General features: G+C 39.0%; 1 protein-coding gene across 1 annotated transcript; it reads right to left on the bottom strand.

Moving 5' to 3' along the window:
- Nucleotides 1-9,324: 9,324 nt before the first annotated feature.
- On the bottom strand, nucleotides 9,325-14,520 carry LOC103466398 (E3 ubiquitin/ISG15 ligase TRIM25). The gene is made up of 7 exons (XM_008411937.2): nucleotides 14,211-14,520; nucleotides 12,143-13,032; nucleotides 11,638-11,733; nucleotides 10,911-11,159; nucleotides 10,806-10,828; nucleotides 10,430-10,584; nucleotides 9,325-10,137 (listed from the first exon to the last, which is right to left on the bottom strand). The coding sequence occupies exons 1-7, from the start codon at nucleotides 14,458-14,460 to the stop codon at nucleotides 9,593-9,595; spliced, it is 2,208 nt and encodes a 735-aa protein (XP_008410159.1). The 5' UTR covers nucleotides 14,461-14,520; the 3' UTR covers nucleotides 9,325-9,592.
- Between the last annotated feature and the right edge of the window lie 5,185 nt (nucleotides 14,521-19,705).

Here is a 19,705-nt window from a genome sequence, read left to right on the forward strand (position 1 = left end):
ATAGATAGATAGATAGATAGATAGATAGATAGATAGATAGATAGATAGATAGATAGATAGATAGATAGATAGATAGATAGATAGATAGATAGATATGCTATTGAAATATTTTCTTTTCAGAAGGTTAAAATTCATAAGCAGAATTGCAACACCTTATTTTCAACACTATCATTGGTTATGGTTGTTAGCATTCTCATGACGCAGCTTTGAGTGCTATGATGTTGTGTGGGGAAAACCAAGACGGCCTGTTATAACCTGTGTGACCTGTTTGAAGTTTGTTGAGGACCCAGATGCTAGCAGGAGAGCAGCAGGTGCAGGAGAAACAAGTTAATGATGACAGGAACCAGGAAACCAGGGAACCAGGGAAAGGTCGAGCCGACTACAGATAAAAGAGTGGAAAGATTTAAATGTTGGGGAGGTTGATGCTAGAGTAAACATAGATGGCGCTTAAACAGGCCATTTTATCTGAAAAAAAAAAAAGTTCAAACTGGTAAAAAGTTCTTAAAAACAAAAATATTTCAGATAAAAAGAATTGAAACTAAAATTATTTCAATCTGAATGAAGCTTAAATGCAGCAGATTTTATGAAACTACATTTAGAAATGCTTTTGTTTCAGATTATGTGTTTTCATATTCAAATGTGTTTTTAAAATCTAATTTTCAGTTTCAGCTGTTTTGAATCAGTCAGGTTGATTCTCTTCCTGTTTATGCTCCATACAGAGATAACAAAAGGGAAAATGACAAGAATAAACACAGATTAAATACATCAGAATATTAAACAGAGCAAAATTTATCTTCTCAAAGAAATTATGTATGAAACAAATTATGTGAAAAGGTACTGTATGTTTGAGTTTATATGCTTTCTTGTGCACATTAATATTGTGTATCACTTTTCTTATTTGCACAAAATTTGACATGCCATTTTTTAATTTGTTAGTTTTATGTTTTTATTGTTATTGACTTGGTTTGAAATATTGTTTTGTCCTTGTTGTGTTGTATCCTTGTCCCCTCTAATAAGACAAATGTCTCCCGTGGGAGACAAATGAATTCTTACCTAGCATTGTAGTAAATGAAAAACATCAACACTGTGCTTTTTAAATATTCAATTTCAATTTTAAGTTATATTGAAAATGACAATTATATATATATATATATTTCAAGTTAAATCGCTTTCAGTGTAGGGAATCTTGAATCTTGCTCTTCCATCAGACACAAGATAATTACTTCCCATCACCTCCTGGTCTTCGTCTGACACTGACCTGCACTCTGACCTTCCTGCAGAGTGGTCAGGTGAAAAGGGCACAGGGACAGATATATAAATATAAAATGCTAAAGTTACTGGTGATATTCTGAGCAGCGATCAGGAGACTTGGGACAGTGTGAGGGAAAGAAGAGACAGACAGGCACCGAAGCTGACAGCCGAGACTGTGAAACAAATTCCCTGAAAATGTGCTGCAGGGCAGCGCTGCTGTTTCAGAGCGCTGGCTAGAAACACAGGATGTCTGAGTACGAATAGTAAAGATGCATCAAGATGAATCCATCTTTAATTACAAAAGCACAATCTGATTAGATAATATTTGGAAAAATCCAGCATATAGTTTGAGAATATTTATTTCCTGGAAGAAAAAAAAAAAACAAACATCCTGTTGACCCTTTGCACGTGACGTCACTCTCCGGAACTCCGCCCGCTCAGTCAAAACAACCAATGCGCCCCTTTAAAGCCTGTTAAAAAACAGACATCTGGTAGCCTCATTTTCGCTTTTATTTAGTTGAATTCACAGTAAAAATGGTCACAGGATGCAGCTCGGTCTGCTGCAGAGAAAGACCGGGATGAAAACGAAACTTGTCGTTTTATATTATAACTGTTGATGAGGAAAGATACAGCAGCAATGGATAGCAGCTGTCAGTCATAACGATGGCAGCCGTCGGTGTTATCGCGGATTTGCAGCAAACACATTTTTAAAAGGTAAGAAGATTAACGTCCATTCACGTTATAAGTAAGTGTGATTAGAAAGATATGAAATATTGCATTATGGAGAAGATAGGCGTCTAACCGTTGGTAACCATGGAAACAGTGCCGCACCGTCATGTAGCCTAGCATGTATGGAAAAAACTGGATAGCATCTCGTTTTTTGTACGTTTTTAATGCTGCTCCGGTTTAAGGGGAAACGCTGTTTGTGACATAATGATTTAAGTCATTTGGTGTGAATTCAGACAAAGTGGTAATTTGGTCAACACGTCAGGAGGGAGAAGTTATGGGTCGGTTTCCAAGCTAGCTGTTTATAACTCTACTTGTAAATACCGCCGTCTATGAGCCCCAACCGGGTGAGTTACGTTCAGATTAATTAGACTGGAAAATGAAGAAACCATGAATAAACTGGTAAAACAGCTCGGGAAAACAATTTCAGTCGCTGTGTTTAATATTACCATCCCTCACTTCTGACGCCCATCATGGCGTCTCGAATGATTAGTTGCAGGGTCGAAAAATTTTGGAAAAGAATAAGTGTTGGGCTCAAGTTTTTATTTAAAATCCCTGAGTACATCAAAGCATTTTTTCCATAATCATATTTTATTTTATTATTTAATTTCACAACATTATGTCAAAGCAATTTCCTAGCCTAGTAAGCTTGTTAACTGGTGAAGGGATTTTAATTCGGATTCATAAGACGCCAGAAGCTTTAGAGAGGAAATGGGTCCATAGCATAACTCATCCTCCACCGTGTGTAACAACAGTGCTAACAAGCCGCTTTTCCACATATTTATCGCTGAAACCCACCTGGAGTGTTAGTTGTCTGAAAATCATAAAGTTAGTCATATTTAGCTGTAGTTCATGGCTCCATTTGAACTCCCAGCAGAATTAATTTGTGATGGTGGAAAAGAAAAGGTTTTTCTCCCATTGCTGAAACAACCAGAAGTGCAGATAGGATGGATATATTTTGTAATGGTTGTTATGGCCTGGTCACCAAAATTGCTTTGTTTTGGATATTCTTTATTTTGACTAAACTTACCTCCTCACTGCATGTTGGCAAAATAAATGTGGGTCCTCGTCCTACTTTGCTTGTCACATTTCCAGTTGTCTAACAAGTTGATTTGTGAAAAATAATTATGACCTAATTTTGAGCATTTGCCTTGCTACCATTTAGTTTGGAAAGTATGAGAGAAACAAATCTGGAATAAAAGATTAATTCAACAAAAAGCCGGTGGAAGCACACAAATAATTGTAATCACCTGATTAAAAAAGTACTATGACAGAGTATTAAGGCCACACTAATTAGATTAAAACATAAATAAAATTACAAGAATTTAGTCATAATGTTATGAGAATAAAATTGTGGTATTATGAGAATAATACAATTCTCATGGTATTATAAAGTCATAATAAATATTGATTACTTTATTCTCGTAATACGAAATTAAAGTAATCAATATTATGCCTTTATTCTTATATTATTTTGACTTTATTCTCATACAACTATTCTCTTAATGTTATGCCTTTTTTGTAAAACTGCGACATTATTCTCATATTCTTTCATCTTCATTCTCATAATGTAGTTCTTTTATTTATTCTTGGCATTAAACAGGGTTTTTTGTTTTACACTCCGACGTAACAAACCCCTGCAGATGTGTGAAAAATTGCATTTGTCAACTCTTATTTTATCTTTGCCACCATGACTCTTGCATGACTGAGATAAGGTGGAAATAATTTGCAGGTAGCGGCACTTAAACCAACAAAAGGCCCATCTCTTCTTCTTTCTATTGGATGGTGCCAGGTCTGGCAGGTGACCGGGTCAGATATGTGAGACTCATAGCTCACCTGAGCTCACCGGCTGTTGTCATGGCAACACACAACACGGCAACACTGGTGCACGTTGTGGCAGCCTATGGGCACACTTGCATAGAAAATAATGTCTCGAAAGAAATCTTTCCCCACAATTCGAGGTCCCTGAAAAACTCCCAGAGAAGTGAGACTTGAGAGCTAAATCTGGCCAACCATCCCCGTCCGCTGACCTGTAATGTTTCTGCATGAAATGCTGCAATTATTCAGGCGTCATTTGAGAGGAAAAGTTTGATTAATTTGACCTTGTAACACTACACTGTAAAACATTTAAATGTGGTTTAACTTGAAAATGAAAGTCCACCTGCTGCGCTGAAAATGTAATTTAAGTCACAAGAAAATAGTTTTGGTTTAAACTCAGAAATTAAAGTTCATGAAGTTGATTTAACAACAAGAGACAAGTTGTCTAAACATTGTTTTTTAACTTCATTGATCCCTAAAAACTGCAATCACCAGTTAAAGAGCCACGTTTCTCTATTATCTTACTCACAACATCAAGTTAAAATAAATATTTATTTTACTTTAGAATAATTTAAATTCTTGTTTGAACTAAATTTCTGATCTGATGATGAATTTTATTAAACATCCCAATGAATTCAGCTCAGAAACATTTAGTGTGATCAGGACATTATCCTCAAGCTTTGCTAACTGAGAATTGCATTAAAATGAACATTTAATAAAACACCAGAGTCAGATCAACGTGACGCACTTCCACCTCAGGAGACAGAAACATGCCGCTAAGCATTCTGGGAAATAGCTCCCACTCCTGTCTTTCTCTTCTTTCAGTTTTTTAAGTGCAAACCTAAAAACTCAGTTTATTCAACTCTTTGACTAAACGAATAAAAAGTTAACACAACTTACTGCTGTAAGTTTATCTTTCACAAACTCACATTTAGGTTCAAAATCTAAAACTGGATAAATTTATTTGACTTAAAGAGTCGAAGATAATTGACACAACTAAATGTGGCTAAAATATTTTAAAGTGTAGAAATGTTTCCAATATTCAGACTATTGTAATATAGCTGGTTTTGGAGTACAATTAAACCATTTTTTTTATATATAAAACTGGCTTTGTCACCAAATAAGCTAAACTGATCATTTTCTGGAAAGATACCAAACTAAGTTGGCTAATAACACTGAGAGAATGAGCACTGAAAAATTTAATCCCTGCTGCCAAACCGCCACAATATTAATTAGTTTTTAAGAAGTTGGCCTGATTTACAAACGTATGTTGGAAGAGCAGTTGGAATAAAACGTGTCAGACGAGCAGTGGAGGTTCTTTAATGGATGCCAACCTTAATACAGCAATTAAAGTTGTACTTTAGAGTATAAGTCAATGAGTAGATGTAGCAGATGTGATCCTATTTGCAATCACAACAGAAGGAAAGCATAAAACATGGAAAAGATTATCACATTGTGTTACATCTAACATTTTTGTAAGTAGATTTTAATTTAAAAGTTGTATTTTTTTCTTGAATTGCGGTGATGATTGTGACATAAAGTCATTCCAGGAGCCACAAATGGCCCCCGCGCCCCACGTTGAACCCCCTTTCTTTAAATGGGCCGGTGCCAAAGCTTTTGACATGCAGTTAAAGTTATCTAACCTCAGCAGAACATGGCCGTCACGCAGTCAGGGTGAAGCAGAAGTGACTTTCTGTGTCGTTTGGAAGACGAAGCCCTGCTGTGGACCGTCTGACCCTGGTAATGTCACGCCACTCCACTTTCTTTCCAAACAGCGATTAGAGGTAAAAGCATGTAATCTTAAGAGAGAGCGCTTTACAGGAAAGTCCAGTTTCAACCCACTCATTTAATCTCTTCAATATGCTGCACCTGGAGACAAAAGCATTTCTATCCGCAGACAAACGGGGGTATTTCAGTGTTCAGATAACTGTATTAAATCAATATAACACTGAAACGAGGGTAGGTGACTTTTATAAAACAAATAAAAAATTAAAAATAAAGTTTTTTTCACTGTGTCCTGACAGAATAGTATCAGACATCCTGGTAAATATGCTAATGGCTAATGGTGGAGAAAACCGTTTATCCACCGACATTGGTGGCATCGCTAACTAGCCTTAGCAGTCGTGGCAAGTATGGAGAGAAAATGGACACAAAATATCTGTGCTCCATATGGCAGGCTCTGCTGATGGTGGAGAAGCTATGCATTAGCATTATTGACAGCACTAAGGCCCTCCTCCTGGTTCTGACTGGTTGTTTCTGATCAAATGGTGTATTTCTGCAGCTAGCCTTTAGTACTGGGAGCTGTTTTTTAATGCTAGAGGTGGGTAGAATACCCAAAAATTGTACTCAAGTAAAAGTAGCACTACTTCAGCATATTTTTACTCAAGAAATAAGTAAGAAATTACTCAAGTAAGAGTAAAAAAGTATCTGGTAAAAAGTCTACTCAAGTGATGAACCTAAATTATTTAGTATTTAAGAATTACATCATTAGGCGGACCGTAGCATAAATACCGCAGCTATGTGATAATATTGGTTTTTTTAACGACAAAATGAAAATAATTTATATTAATATCAAAATCTGACAAAAGAAACATTTTTCCAAATCTTTTTCTTTCTTTTTTTTCCAATAAAAAACTTAGGACATTTTTAATAAAAACTGCAGGTGTGTGTCTGTCTGGTGACTTTTTGGTTAAAACATGTTTGTTTTTCAACAGTAGGTAGAGTACAGATACATTTTACTCACGTAAAAGTAGCGATACTTCATAATAAATTACTCAAGTAAAAGTAAAAAGTGCAGCACAGTTTTTTTCCAAAGTGTTTTCTTATGGCATAAAAGTAAGAAAAAAATTTTTCTAGGATTTTTTTCTAAGTGATCAGTTGTAATTTTCTCCAAATAAAAAGTTGTTGTTTGAAAAATGCATCAGTAGTATTAGGCTAAGGGGTTACTTGATGTCATAATATTTTTTTTTACCCTCAAGAGTAGAAGGAAGGACCGGATATTCCTGAGTTGGTCTTTCGTCTGTCTGCCATCTTGAATTTAACAAAATGTTCTTGCAGTTGCAGTGGGTGGCCAGTAGTTGGCAGTGTATTATATGATGTATTAGTGTCTACTTGAGTGGTCTGTGTGAATTTATATCATACAAATTCATTAGAATGGCTTTTAGAAAGCTGTCCACCGCAGCCACCGCTATGCATGGAAAGATAAATAAAAACATTTTTTAATAAAACGTACCTACCCCAGCTTTAGCAGCTAATATTTCATCTTCTGGCCTGTATTTCTTTCACATTACCAGTTAATAGTAAAATAAAGAAAGAACCGCAGCTACCACAAATGCAGAGGGTAATATTAATATAATTACTACCATTTGAATGTATAATTTAGACGTATCACAGAGGGTTCATGAGCTCTGATTGGAGACTCTTGGGGCCTCTAATGAAGATCTTGTCTTTTCATTTAGTGATGCTTCACTGATCAGCAGAGAGGGAACATCATCTTGGACTTGTTCCTCCTGTTTCCGTCACAGCTACCTGTCCTATTTTTTACCCTGCCAGCACACGATGAGCAACAAGTCTAAAAAAAAAAAAAAACGGCTTGTGAGAGCCTGGCTGATTTTGAGAGCCGCAGGATGAGAAGGAAGAGCAGAATTTAATTAACTCTGAGTTAAAGCCCCCCGCCTTCCTCCTCTCAGACATGTCTTGCCTCCTGCTTCGTGTGCCAGCTGATGAAGGGAGGCGAGGGGAACAGAAAGCAAAAGGTTCGTGATTACCTTTGGATCGGGTGGCTCCATGTGTGAAATTATTGTCAGGGTTGAATGGAGCACCTGCGTGTGTGAGGAACTGAAATTATACCAAATACAAGTCTATCAGAGGAGTCATTTTGGGGTGATTAGTCGCCGGTGGTTACGATTTACCAGGCTCCATTCACCTGAGACCCGTGGTGACTCTTCATGGAGTTCTTTTCAGCTCTATTACTGCTATAGGATTGGACTCACCGTGACCCGGAAGCAGCTGCTCACAGACAAGAGGCTTTCTGGATCTGGACCAAACATCCAGGAGGAGTTCTGGTAAATTTAGCCTGGTAAAAAAAGAAAAACACCAGAAGCCCATTTAAAAAATGATGTGTAGGTTTTAAATGCTAATGTTTTCCCGTGGCATATCCACTGCACCAGTTGTGTGCTGTAAGCAACCATAGTCCACTGAGAAGAGAGAACAAGATGGCTGTTAAAGATGCAGTATGTAAGTTTTATAAAAAATATTTTTTTTTACATATTTGTTGAAACTGTCACCGTTTTGTGACAGTATTGTATGAAACAGATAATCTGAAAAAAAAAATAAACCTCCCCTGTCTTCTCCCAGTTCTAACTAGAAACAACCAATCAGAGCCAAGAGGCGGGTCTTAGCGCTGTCAATCACTGTATGCTACTACAGCTTCTGAACGCCAGGCTAGTTAGAATCACTTCCAATGAGAGCAGATTAAAGTTGTTCTGTAAAAGTAAGTTGTTTCTCCATCATTAGCTTATTGAGCAGCCATTACATGGGGTTGATTGACAGCCAAGACCCTCCTCCTGGCTCTGATTGGTTGTTTTTCTTTTATTTATTCGAACAACAACAACTAGCTCAAGCAGAAGGTAGATTGGCTCCCTCTTTTCACATATTGCACCATCACAACATGGTGACAGTTAATAAAGTTCTGGAAAAATTAGGAGCCCACTGCACAGAAAACCTGGTTTTCCACTAAATATTGATTTCTGAACTCTTCCTGAGTTAAAACATTAGTTTTGTTGTTTCTAAATGAATATGAACGTGTTTTCTTTGCATTATTTGAGGTCTGAAAGCTCTGCATCTTTTTGTTATGTTGACCATTTCTTTTTCTGCTAATAAATACTCAATTTCAGAGACATGTCAGTAGTTCATAGAATAAAAAAGTTAAATGAGAGGAACTAATTTTTTCCATTGGTACGTAAAAAAATACATTTTTTAGAATAAAAGTTGCAGCTTTAGCATTAATTCAATATTTGGAAGTTGTTCGCTTCTTCTCCTGCTGTTGCTAATACTACAATTCTGGATTGTAGAATAGTAGTTTTAGATTAAAAAAGAAATAAAATCGTCATCTTTCACTTCTTCTTCTACTCGCTGATTGGCCCGGTTCAGATGCTACCAATCCGTGTCAATGGGAGAAAACCCAGAGGAGAGCAGCGAAGTGAGATTAAAGTCATCTGAAAGAAAAAAAAGAAGCCTCCAGTGGAATTGCGTAGGAAGGCAATAAGCAGGCGAGGTTAAGTCTTACCCTGCTGAATGACGTCAGCTGTGCAGAAGCCCGAGTCTGAATAAATGACCCACATACTTCAAGGAAAAGGACAATTTCATGTGTTCAGATCTGCGACAGTCTGAGGAGTTTCAGCTGGAGGCGGCGTTTGTTGTCAGTGGCGCTGCGAGGCTGCGGGGGTTTCAAAGTTAGCTCCCGCTCCAGGGAAACACGCCACCCACACCTGTGTTTCTGTTTGAAATGTGAAGGAATGAGGGCGAGGCTTTGCGTTTGAAACGGGCGTTTTATTCCACAGCATGGAGAAGAAGGAAAACAAATAATGATTAGCTTGCCTTTCATTTAAAATCTTTAAAAAAAAAACTTTATCATTGTTGGGAATATTACATAAACTCTATTACCATGGTACAGTTCCAGTGTTGAATCATCTACGAATGTTTCAGGCTCAGCAGAATATAAAAACAAACCTAACGGTATCAAGTATTTTCATGGAACGAAGGCACAGGCTGTCAGAAATGTAAAAGTTTAACAGGTTTATGAGTGGAACAGGTCGCAGACGGTCAGGTGGGTTTTGGACACGGAGAGAGCCGGGTACAGAGGCTCACAAAAACTGTGCTTGTAAGAATGCAATAAAGCAAGACTGCCCCCTGGTGTCGCATCAAAGAACGACAGGCTGCCCTCCTCGAAGTCCAGGAACACTCCCACCCGCTGCAGGCCGTCGGTCCTCACCGCAGCCGTCTCCTTGTTGTGCAGAGCCTCCAGCTTCCTCTTGTCGCAGGCCAGGCACCAGGAGTAGCTGTTGCAGCCCAGACGGGAGCCGTCCTTCTGGCCCTTCCTTTCGATCTGAGCCGTGCTCAGGCCCACCTTCCAGCGCCCGTCGTCCACCGACACCGACACCTCCCAGTACCAGCGGCCGCCCTGCAGCGGGGAAGACGCCAGGACTTGTGGGAAGGAGCTGAAGCGCGCCTGGTGGTCGGCGTAGGCCTGCGGGGATTCGCTGTACGCCACCTTCCTGTTGGCTTCGGACAGCAGCAGCTTGGGATGAGCCGTGTCCGCGTCCATGGCAGGAACGGTGCCGTCTGCACGCACAGAGAAGACGCTCTGTTATCAAACTACATTTTTATTTGTGCTTTATCATTCATCTATCTGATGTTGTGATTGTTGTGAAGCACTTTGGCCATCTGAGGCTGTTATAAATGTGCTATAAATTAAATTGCTCTTCAAAAAATATATTATACTGAAACTTAAACTTATGCCGCTTGAGGAGTTCTTGGTAGAATTAGTCACCTATTCATCATGATTAACTGTCTCAGTGCTGCTTCCTAAGCTGAAATAACGAGCGTGGAGGACGTGGCATGAAGCGTTTCTTACACAGCAGCCTGTAGAGGTCTCTGTCTTTCCCCGGCATGGTGATGACGACGGCGTCCAGACGTTTCTCCGTCCACCTCTGCAGGCAGCTCAGTCGGCCGCGGTCCACTTCCTCCGGAGGCGCAAACTGACCGGCGCAGTTCCCCACCTCACTGGTGCTGGAGAGGAAGAGCAGAGTCAGAGTCAAACTACTGGATTCTTGGCTCCCAAACAAATAAAGATGAATAATGGTGTTGGATGAGTTAAAGGAAAAACAAGTTTTATAATCAGAAGAAGCGTTTTTGCAAATGCATGTAAAAACACACAGATTGTACTTAAAGCTCTGTGACAAAATGACCTCCATTAAAATGCAAGAAAAAGCAGAAGTTAAATAACTTACAGCTGAGAAATCCTGCTGTACTCCTGAAAAGTGGAGAAGAAGAAGATATTTCTGTTTTACTCTGTAATAAAGTGGCTGTTTTTCTAACAGAGAGCTCCAGCTGACCATTATGAACGCCTGGTCCTGGACGCGCGTGTCGGCCCTGGCGTCGGCCAGACCCTCCAGGATGTGGAGGCCATTTTGGATGGACTGCAGCGAGCTCTGAAGCAGGCAGAGCTTCTTCTCCAGACCGCCCAGGACCCGGCTCTCCTCCTGCTTCACACAGCGGAGAGCCGTCTGCTCCTCCTGGTCCAACGCCTCTCTGATGGCGCCGTACTGCTGCTTCACTCCGTCCAGCGCTTCGGTTAGAACCGCCTGGAGGCGAAAGGAGAGCAGAGTCACGATGTTACTGTGCAGTATAATCAGAAGGCCTGAGTTAAAGAGGAATTACACCAGCTGCAATTATTTCACAGGGTTTGTTCAATTAAAGCACTTTTCAAGCATTTTCAAGGTAAGGTTTCAATTTTTTTCACTATTGTATGACATCATTTATTGCTGTTTCTACAGAAGCAAAGTAAACTAAAATATTACAAAATTTTATGTTTTTAAATGTCTCGTACACTTAAAACACTAATTTTACAAAAAATAAATTCTCCCAATTTTAATAACGTGAAATTCATAAAGAGCAGCAGATAGATCTCAGTGTACTAATTTAAATAGTTTATTAAACAATTAAATGGGTTCAGGAATTTTAGCCAGACAAAGCAAACAGATGACAGTTTGGTTTAAACTGCTGAAAGAATATTAAGATCTTTATGCGAAGGATAAATTAGTAAAATGAGTTTCCTCTTACTGTGAAAGTCTCTTTCTTCTCTGTGAGTTCAGTCACTCTGTTCTTCACTTGCTGTTCAGCCTCCTGCAGCTGTTTGATTTCCTCTTTCAGGTTTGCCTGAAAAAATCACAACAAACATAAAAAACACCAATCAAGAGTTCATGACAGCCTTCATCTCTACACATATACAGGGTTTCCCTCAGTGTATTATAAGCCTGGCGGGCCACCAGGCTTTATTTATGCCCCCACAGGCTAAGCATTGCTTATTTATTTAAGTCTTTTGAAAATGTTTGCATTTTCTAAGACTTTATAGTTGGTGTTCAGGTATTAATCTTCAATCTTTCAATAACACATAATGATATTTTCAAATTATCTGCCAACTTTAAAAATTTTGTAACTCAACAACACGACGGGCCGCTGGGTGAATGACTGAACCAGGACCAACCACCGGCTTTAGCTGGGTTTCTGGGGGAAGCCTTGACCACCTGGTTCTGGAGAACATGGGTAAAAGATGCATTTTTCTCACCCTGAGCTCCTTCTCCGCCTCCCTGATGCTGATGCAGGCGTGGTCGCGGTGCGAGCCGATCACGGTGCACACGGTGCACACGCACGCCGCGCACTGCCTGCAGTAGATCCGGTTGATCTCCTGGTGCTCCTGGCACCTCCAGAGGGAAATGTCCTCCATGGGGGAAACCAGCGTGTGGTTCTGGAAGACGGGCGACTCCAGGTGAGGACGGAGGTGCTCCTTACACATGGACGCCCCACACACCAGGCAGGTCTTCACAGCTTGCTGGTGACCCGTTTTAGGGCAGTAATGACACGGGACCGGGCTGCTGTTTGACCTCTCTGGTCTGAGGAAGAGGCCCAAACGGTTGGAGGAGGCAGAAGTTGACATCGGAGGCGTCTTGCTGACTGGAGCCGATTTGTTCCCTGGACTCACACTCTCAGGACAGGCTTCAGCGCTTCCAGGTGAGGCGAGTTTCTTTGGTGAAGTGGGAATTCCTGTCGCTTCTTTCTTGGGGGTTGCAGTAAGAGGAGCGTCGCAGAGATCTACTTCACTGGAGCTGTCAGAATCATCCGCTGACTTTTGAGACCCATCACTTTCGGCTGACTTCCTGCCAGAGTTCTCGGTGAGGGATTTGCCATCACCACTCGAAGACGGTGTGGGTTCTGGGTTGACTGGTTTGGTGGACGTCTCCGCATCAGCTGGATCTTCAGGTTGATCTGAAAAGGAGACGGTGGGAGTCTCAGCGGTTCTGGACCGGTCATTGGTGGACTCCACAGCGGTTCGCTTTGCCACATGTTCCTCTGAAACGGGCGTGGTGGCCTTCCTCTTCCCAAGGAGCCGGGTGGTCAGCGTGGGTCTTCTCAAGTCCGAGGCAGACGTACTTTGTTCGCTTTGACTGGATGATGTCGCTGCACCAAACACAAAGGAAGCAGGACAACACTGATGAGGAGGAGGAGGCTGAATTAACACAAGGATTGGTCAAAATTCAGCCGAGTTGCAGTGATAGGTAAAAAAAAAAAAAAAAAATACAGACGACATTAATGTGATTGGTCAGATTTGCACAAAAAAGTTCCGATGACTGGTGAACATGGGAAGTTTATTTGCACTAGTAGTTATGATGGCAATTAAAATGGTTCACTTTTTTATCCAGAATAAATATTCTGAAAAGTGGTGCAGGTTGGAGTCCACTGTGCTACACAAATAAAAGTTGATTGATTTATTGATTGATTGCATTCTAGGTCATGTGACAGCCTCCTGATCAAAGTCCTGACTTTGAGTAGGCCATCCCCAAATCCTTTGAACCACTGAGAGGTGGGCTTCCAGTGAGCTTTGGATTATTTTTCTGATGCCTAATCCAAGTATGCTTGAGTTCAAGGTCACAAACTGATGTTGAAATTCTTCAGAGTTCTGGTACCTGCGATTATTTACCAAGCAAAAAAAATCAATACGGGATTTTTTCATCCAAACTGAATCACTGAAGTCAAAAGTTAAATTTTTCTACCACTTTCAGACTCAGATCATGCTAATGCAAATAAAGATCAATCTGTGTTAATTGACTGATTAACACAGATTTAATTTAATCTTCTGAAAAATTTGAAAAGCAATGTGAAGGATTTTACTATTTTCAGTAATCTCACTTCCCCCAACATGGTTAGTTTTTTTTTTATTATTATTATTCAAATTTTTCATGCGCCATGCAATTTCAGGTTTTTTTTTCCAAATTAAAATTCAAATAAAACAATACTTTATCAATCCCAAAGGCAAATTAAACTATAATTAAACTATGAAGCACCTTTTCACATAGAAATGCTTTGATTTGTTTGTTTCTTCTGGTCAGGATCTCCAGTCAACACGAACAGAACCGCATTTTGCTTTTTAAGGTTAAGCTGCTGAGGAATGCTGCGTTATAAGCTGGTAATAAGAAGGTTTTGGCAGTCCTTACACTTTAGTTAATAGAATTCTATGACCGGAAGTCATCCAACGTTAGCTAGGTTAGCTTCTTCTAGTTACATGTAAACCGTAACATTGTGAATATTAGGTTATGTGTGTACTGTCCAGTTACCGGTCAAAGACGTATCCGGTTTACCTGCGGTACTCCGTGAAGGTGGCTGTCGACTCGGTGTAGGCGACCGTATGAAACTCTTATCAAACGGAAGGGTCTGGTATACAACTTTACACCTGGACTCAGGACAGTGGTACGGTCCGGACGGGCTAACGCTCCACAAGTCTCCAATACATCTTCGGCAGAACCGGTGGTTGCATTTCAGGGTGACGGGGTTTTGGGTCATAACATCACAGAGAAGGCACCTCGCTGGTGTTTCGAGAGCTGCCCCCATTTTGGTTTGGCTAATGTTTAATTTCTGTTTCCGCGATGACAGGAACGTGGAGGCGGAGCCAAAATTTGAATCCCGCTCTCCCTGGAAACGAGTCTTAAAGGTACAGTACACATTAGAGCGAACGACACTGAAACCTTTTCAACATAATAATAATAATAATAATAATAATAATAATAATAATAATAATAATAATAATAATAATAATAATAATAATAATAATTTGATTTATATAATAAATTATATAAATCAAAGATGAATAATAGGCGTTAAACTGAAAAAAGCAGCATAGTTCTTCCATAATACGGACATACGTCATGATACCAGGAAAAAAATAGTTTGTGCTGAACGTCTATCAAGCTCTCGGGTTATATATCTTTTAGAAAAATAAAAATGCGTTACTTTAAGTCTTTATGTCAACACATTTCTTTGGCGGCACCTGGTGGTCAAACATAGGAAGAGCAGGTTGAATTGGCTTCTTTATTATGACTGCGACAGAGTTTGGCAAGATCGTTTCTTTTATATGCTGTGGTACTTTGAATATGTGTTTGTAGTGATGAAAAATAATGTTTTTTAAATTTGGTTGATGAATAATGTCGATAAATGAATTTTCTTTGTTTGAACACAGCCTGTGGTGTCCTCTGTCAGTGACTTTTGGACATTTAAACACAAAGACTAAAAAGCATCAATATATAAGATAATCTTATAATAGTTTGAATTTATGCTTGTATTGTGAGGTCCCTTTCTATGTGTACATATGTGAAAAGGTATATTGTATATTGTAACTTGTGTGTATGATGTATTTTTTATGCATGTATATTGCCCGGGGAAATATAACACAAGTAAGGTTTTTCTTTGAGATGATTTCTGCATAATAACTTATACATCAAGTTATGAGAAGAATACAGTATATAGGGTAAAATAAATACATAGATTCCTTTATTTCTTCCTTTTTCTGAGGATAATTTAGACAAACTCAAAGGCTGATTTTAGAGATGGATGCACTGTTGGATGCAAATGATTGTGAGTTGCACATGCATTTTAGTAAATTAGAATAATCTACTTTTAGTGCATTTTTAAGTTTACGAGACGAGAAGGATTTGCAACATTCCCAGAGGGATGAGCTCTGTCTTATGATCTTCATACAGGCTTTCCAACCCCATTTAGGGCCTTAAATGCAAGCAAAGTTGTCCTGCAACATGTAGTCTGCATCAGATTCCTTGTGCTCAGATGAGAGTTTTATAAAGAGGCAGATTTAATTTTCCAGCTGCAGCTGGCACCTGCATGTTCTACCAAATGAAGTAATACCTGGTTTGGTGACCATGGTGTCACTGTGCTTGAAACACACTTGACTTAAAGAGAATAGAGATGAAGCCTGCTACTGAAACAACCTGGGATTGCTTTTTCACTCGACTGTCTGTTCGACCGAAGAGTCCATGTGGCATAAATGTTACCATCTGTACCTGCCTTCTGGGTCCACCTGGACTCTGTGGATGTCCACTTGCTGTCCAGACATTTGTGACTATCCTGACTGTTTTTGGCAGGAAAAATAGTATTCTCAGTCAGACGGTGGCGTCAAACACATACAAGATAAAAGAAAAGGAAAGGTTAAGTTATTAGCAGACGAAGAAAACCACAAAGTCATTGTTTTAAGAAACGTAATATGGCAACAGGTTCTCAGTTTTACCATTGAGGATAGTTTCTCTTAGGAAGGATATTTTGGTGAGGAATCACTTTATTGTTTGTTTTCTGTTGTCTTTTTCTTCCTCTCTTCCAAGTAGACATTGTATAACCAGGTCATTATCACCCCGTTAGCAGCAGAATGGAAACTGTATGTTTTGGAGTAGAAAGCAATTGTTTAACTAAGCAAAACAATGTGGAGTTTTCAGTTTAAGTAACTCTAGTCATTAAAAAACTGCCATTTCCAAAACTTTTCCCACACTCAGAAAATCTGCCACCTGAAAAATAAACTATCACTGTCAAAGAAGTAATGTTTATACACGGTGAAAGTCCCCATGAAGATGAGAACTGAGAAAGAAGTTTATTATAAAATGTATTTTAAAAAAGGCGATAATAAAAGCTACGAACAGAAAATGTAGTTTTGGGTGATGAGAACATAACGATGGTTCATTTAGAGAAGAGATTAACTTTTTAAAGCCTGAGTTAAAACTCAAAAATATAATGTATCCATGGGAGAATTACCTTCAGAAACTTTTTCCATTTACTTTATTAGTTAAACGGTAAAACCCCCTCACAGGGTCGTTTATCCATCCATCCATCCATTTTCTTGCACCCTTGTCTCTTAATGGGGTCGGGAGGGTTGCTGGTGCCCATCTCCAGCTAACGTTTCGGGCGAGAGGCAGGGTCACCCTGGACAGGTCGCCAGTCTGCAACACAGAGACACACAGGACAAACAACCATGCACACACACACACACACACACACACACACACACACACACACACGGGAAATTTGGAGAGGCCAATTAAAATGACAGTCATGTTTTTGGACTGTGGGAGGAAACTGGAGTACCCGGAGAAAACCCACCATGTACAGGGAGAACATGCAAACTCCATGCAGAAATACCGGGGCCGGGAATCGAACCCAGAACCTTCTTGCTGCAAGGCAACGGCTCTACCAACTGCGCCACTGTCCAGCCGCCACACGGTCGTTTAATTTGTCTAATTAAACCCACCCTTGTAGTTTCCAGGTGAAATCATATCTTACTCATAGTATTAAAATTAACAGCATTAATTTAACCTGTTCTTCATCCCAACTCTAAAATAACTGAAATATTTCTTTTTTTTTTTTTTGGGCCAAAGCTTAAACTCCTAAATTGGTAGAGAGGTAAAACTGAGGCTGCATTGCAAGTCATGCTGTTGTTTCCCTTTAAAACGTTTAGTAGGAATAAGATTAATTGTGGTATTCTCCTGTCAGCATGCTAGTCATTATGGTGGCTTAAACACAGGACATGTGACATCCAAAGTAAGATTACATTTACTTATGAATGGGACGTTAATCTTTCATAATCTCTTTGGCTTTAAACCTAATTGTGCTGCCCTGAAGCTTAGGGTCAAACTGGTCATTTATGCCTTCTGTGACTTATTTTGAAGTTGGTAGCTAACAGCAGCTCCCGCCCTACTGTTACCGATGGCAACAGAAAAAGGGAGCTGTTGGTTACTGGTTGCCATGGTGACCAACCGTCAAGAGCAGCACAACAGAGCTTATGTATAACCAGCAAACGAGAAATAACTTTTTGACTAAACAAAATGATTTTGAAGAATAAATAAACCCAATTTTGACAAACTTTACATCTATAATACAGCTAAAAATAAAGCCCTGTTTTATTTTCAGTGGATGATAAACAGTGAACAACTAAAAAGAAACTGCAGTTTATGTTGGATTATGCTACAGAAATGAAAGCCATTGCAACTCTCCTTAAAATAAATACTCTATTTTTGTACTTTTATCTTCATTACGTCTTGCCAATTCAATAAAAAAATATTTAAATTTTTCTTTGTATAAACTATAACTTTTTAACTGCATCCTTGTGCTCCTACTGTTTTTCCCATTATATTTTACGCATCAAATTGTTCCTAAAACATAAACACTGTTATCAGTTCTTATGCAATTCTTGCTCTGAATGAAGTAAGAACAAGTTTTCATACGTCTATGAATATGAAAAACTGCAAAAAAAGTCCACCTGTTTGTTATTACCTTTATTGGGAAGTTTCAAGCTCACAATAATGTTAAAGTAACTTCTGTCATGAGTGATAAGAATGTATAAATATATGTATTAATGGAGGGATCTACTCCTTTCTGCTTATTCACTCCTTCCTGGCTGCCGTTGCCCGGACTGAGAGCGATGTCGTCCTACAGATGGCAGAAGATTAAAAAGCACGTGGGAGGGATTTCTCACAATACTGAAGGCTTTCTTTCTGCTCATTGTCGCTGTTGGGCAGAAATCTCATAGCTCCAATTTTAGTCGTTTTTATTTTTAGAGAATGAAGTCTGTTGATCACCCTTCACTTCTCTACATGATTGTGTTGTTGCTTGCCATAGTCAAGAAACAGTCTTTAGACTAAACTGTGATTTTTTTATTTCCTCAATAAATACATGTTTTAAGATAAAGCGTTTCTATTCAATAGCATCGATGCTGGTTGTTAAACGTGGGAGAACCTTTTTGCCAACACTCTCTTCAGAGTTTTCATGTTATTTCAGCTAAAGTAATATTTTCTCTGAGTCTTTTTTGCCATGTGTTCAGTGCCTACCACATTTAATATTACCAAAAAACAAAAATCCAACCATTTAATTTGAGTTCTCTGGGGGCTTTCGATGCTCATAGCGTCACTGATTGTCCTCCATACTTCACAAATATTCATACTGTGTTTCATACCACAACTACCTGGAGTGAGTTTGCAAAGGCTTTGTCCACATGTTACACCATATCTCTGCCACATTGTGTAAAAACGAATAAATCCGCAGAAGAACGCAGGTGATCATTGTTTTAAACATGCCAGGCCCATAGAGGGCAGTGTAGTGCAAAGCTAAAACCTACGTCAACCAATCAGAATCCTGCAAAACAATCACAACTTCCTGTTAGGAATCAAATATGGCACCAGGAGGCTCATTTATGTAGGTTGGACTACTTTTAAGTCATATATTATAATATAAAGGTAATACAGCATAATAAATTATTTCAAAGTAAGTTTTCACACACAAACACAAATATGTTTTCTACATTTTTAGAGTTGGGTTAAGGCTGTGTATTTTATTTTCATATATATGCAGCTCTGGAAAAACTTAAGAGACCACTGCAAAATGGCCAGTTTCTCTGATTTAACTTTTTATAGTTATATGTCTGAGTAAAATGAAAATTGTTGTTTAATTCTATGAACTACTGACAACATGTCTCTGAAATCCCAAGCAAAAATGTAGTATTTATTAGTAGAAAATGAGAAATGGTCAAAAATAACAAAAAAGATGCAGAGCTTTCAGACTTCAAATAATGCAGAAAAAACAAGTTCATATTCATTTAGAAACAAAAATACTAATGTTTTAACTCAGGAAGAGTTCAGGAATCAATATTTGGTAGAATAATCATGAGGGTTTCACTAAGAGGGCTGGGCTCTTAGTTTTTTCCAAATCTGTATATCTTTAGCACTTGTTGCTGGGATTATCATGTCGATTTAATTTAATAATCTGACCCTCCTTTCTGTTAAGACGGGCATAAAACACAGCAGAGACA

Source organism: Poecilia reticulata, linkage group LG6 (assembly GCF_000633615.1).
Source record: "Poecilia reticulata strain Guanapo linkage group LG6, Guppy_female_1.0+MT, whole genome shotgun sequence".
Taxonomy (NCBI): domain Eukaryota; kingdom Metazoa; phylum Chordata; class Actinopteri; order Cyprinodontiformes; family Poeciliidae; genus Poecilia; species Poecilia reticulata.

Bases quoted from the DNA above. Each gene is read 5' to 3' on its own strand.
- LOC103466398 (XM_008411937.2), bottom strand. From the start codon at position 14,460: ATGGGGGCAGCTCTCGAAACACCAGCGAGGTGCCTTCTCTGTGATGTT. The intron at 11,734-12,142 runs GTGAGAAAAATG...TGATTTTTTCAG, and splicing joins AGGCGGAGAAGGAGCTCAGG to GCAAACCTGAAAGAGGAAAT. The intron at 10,585-10,805 runs GTAAGTTATTTA...CTTCCTCTCCAG, and splicing joins TACAGCAGGATTTCTCAGCT to CACCAGTGAGGTGGGGAACT.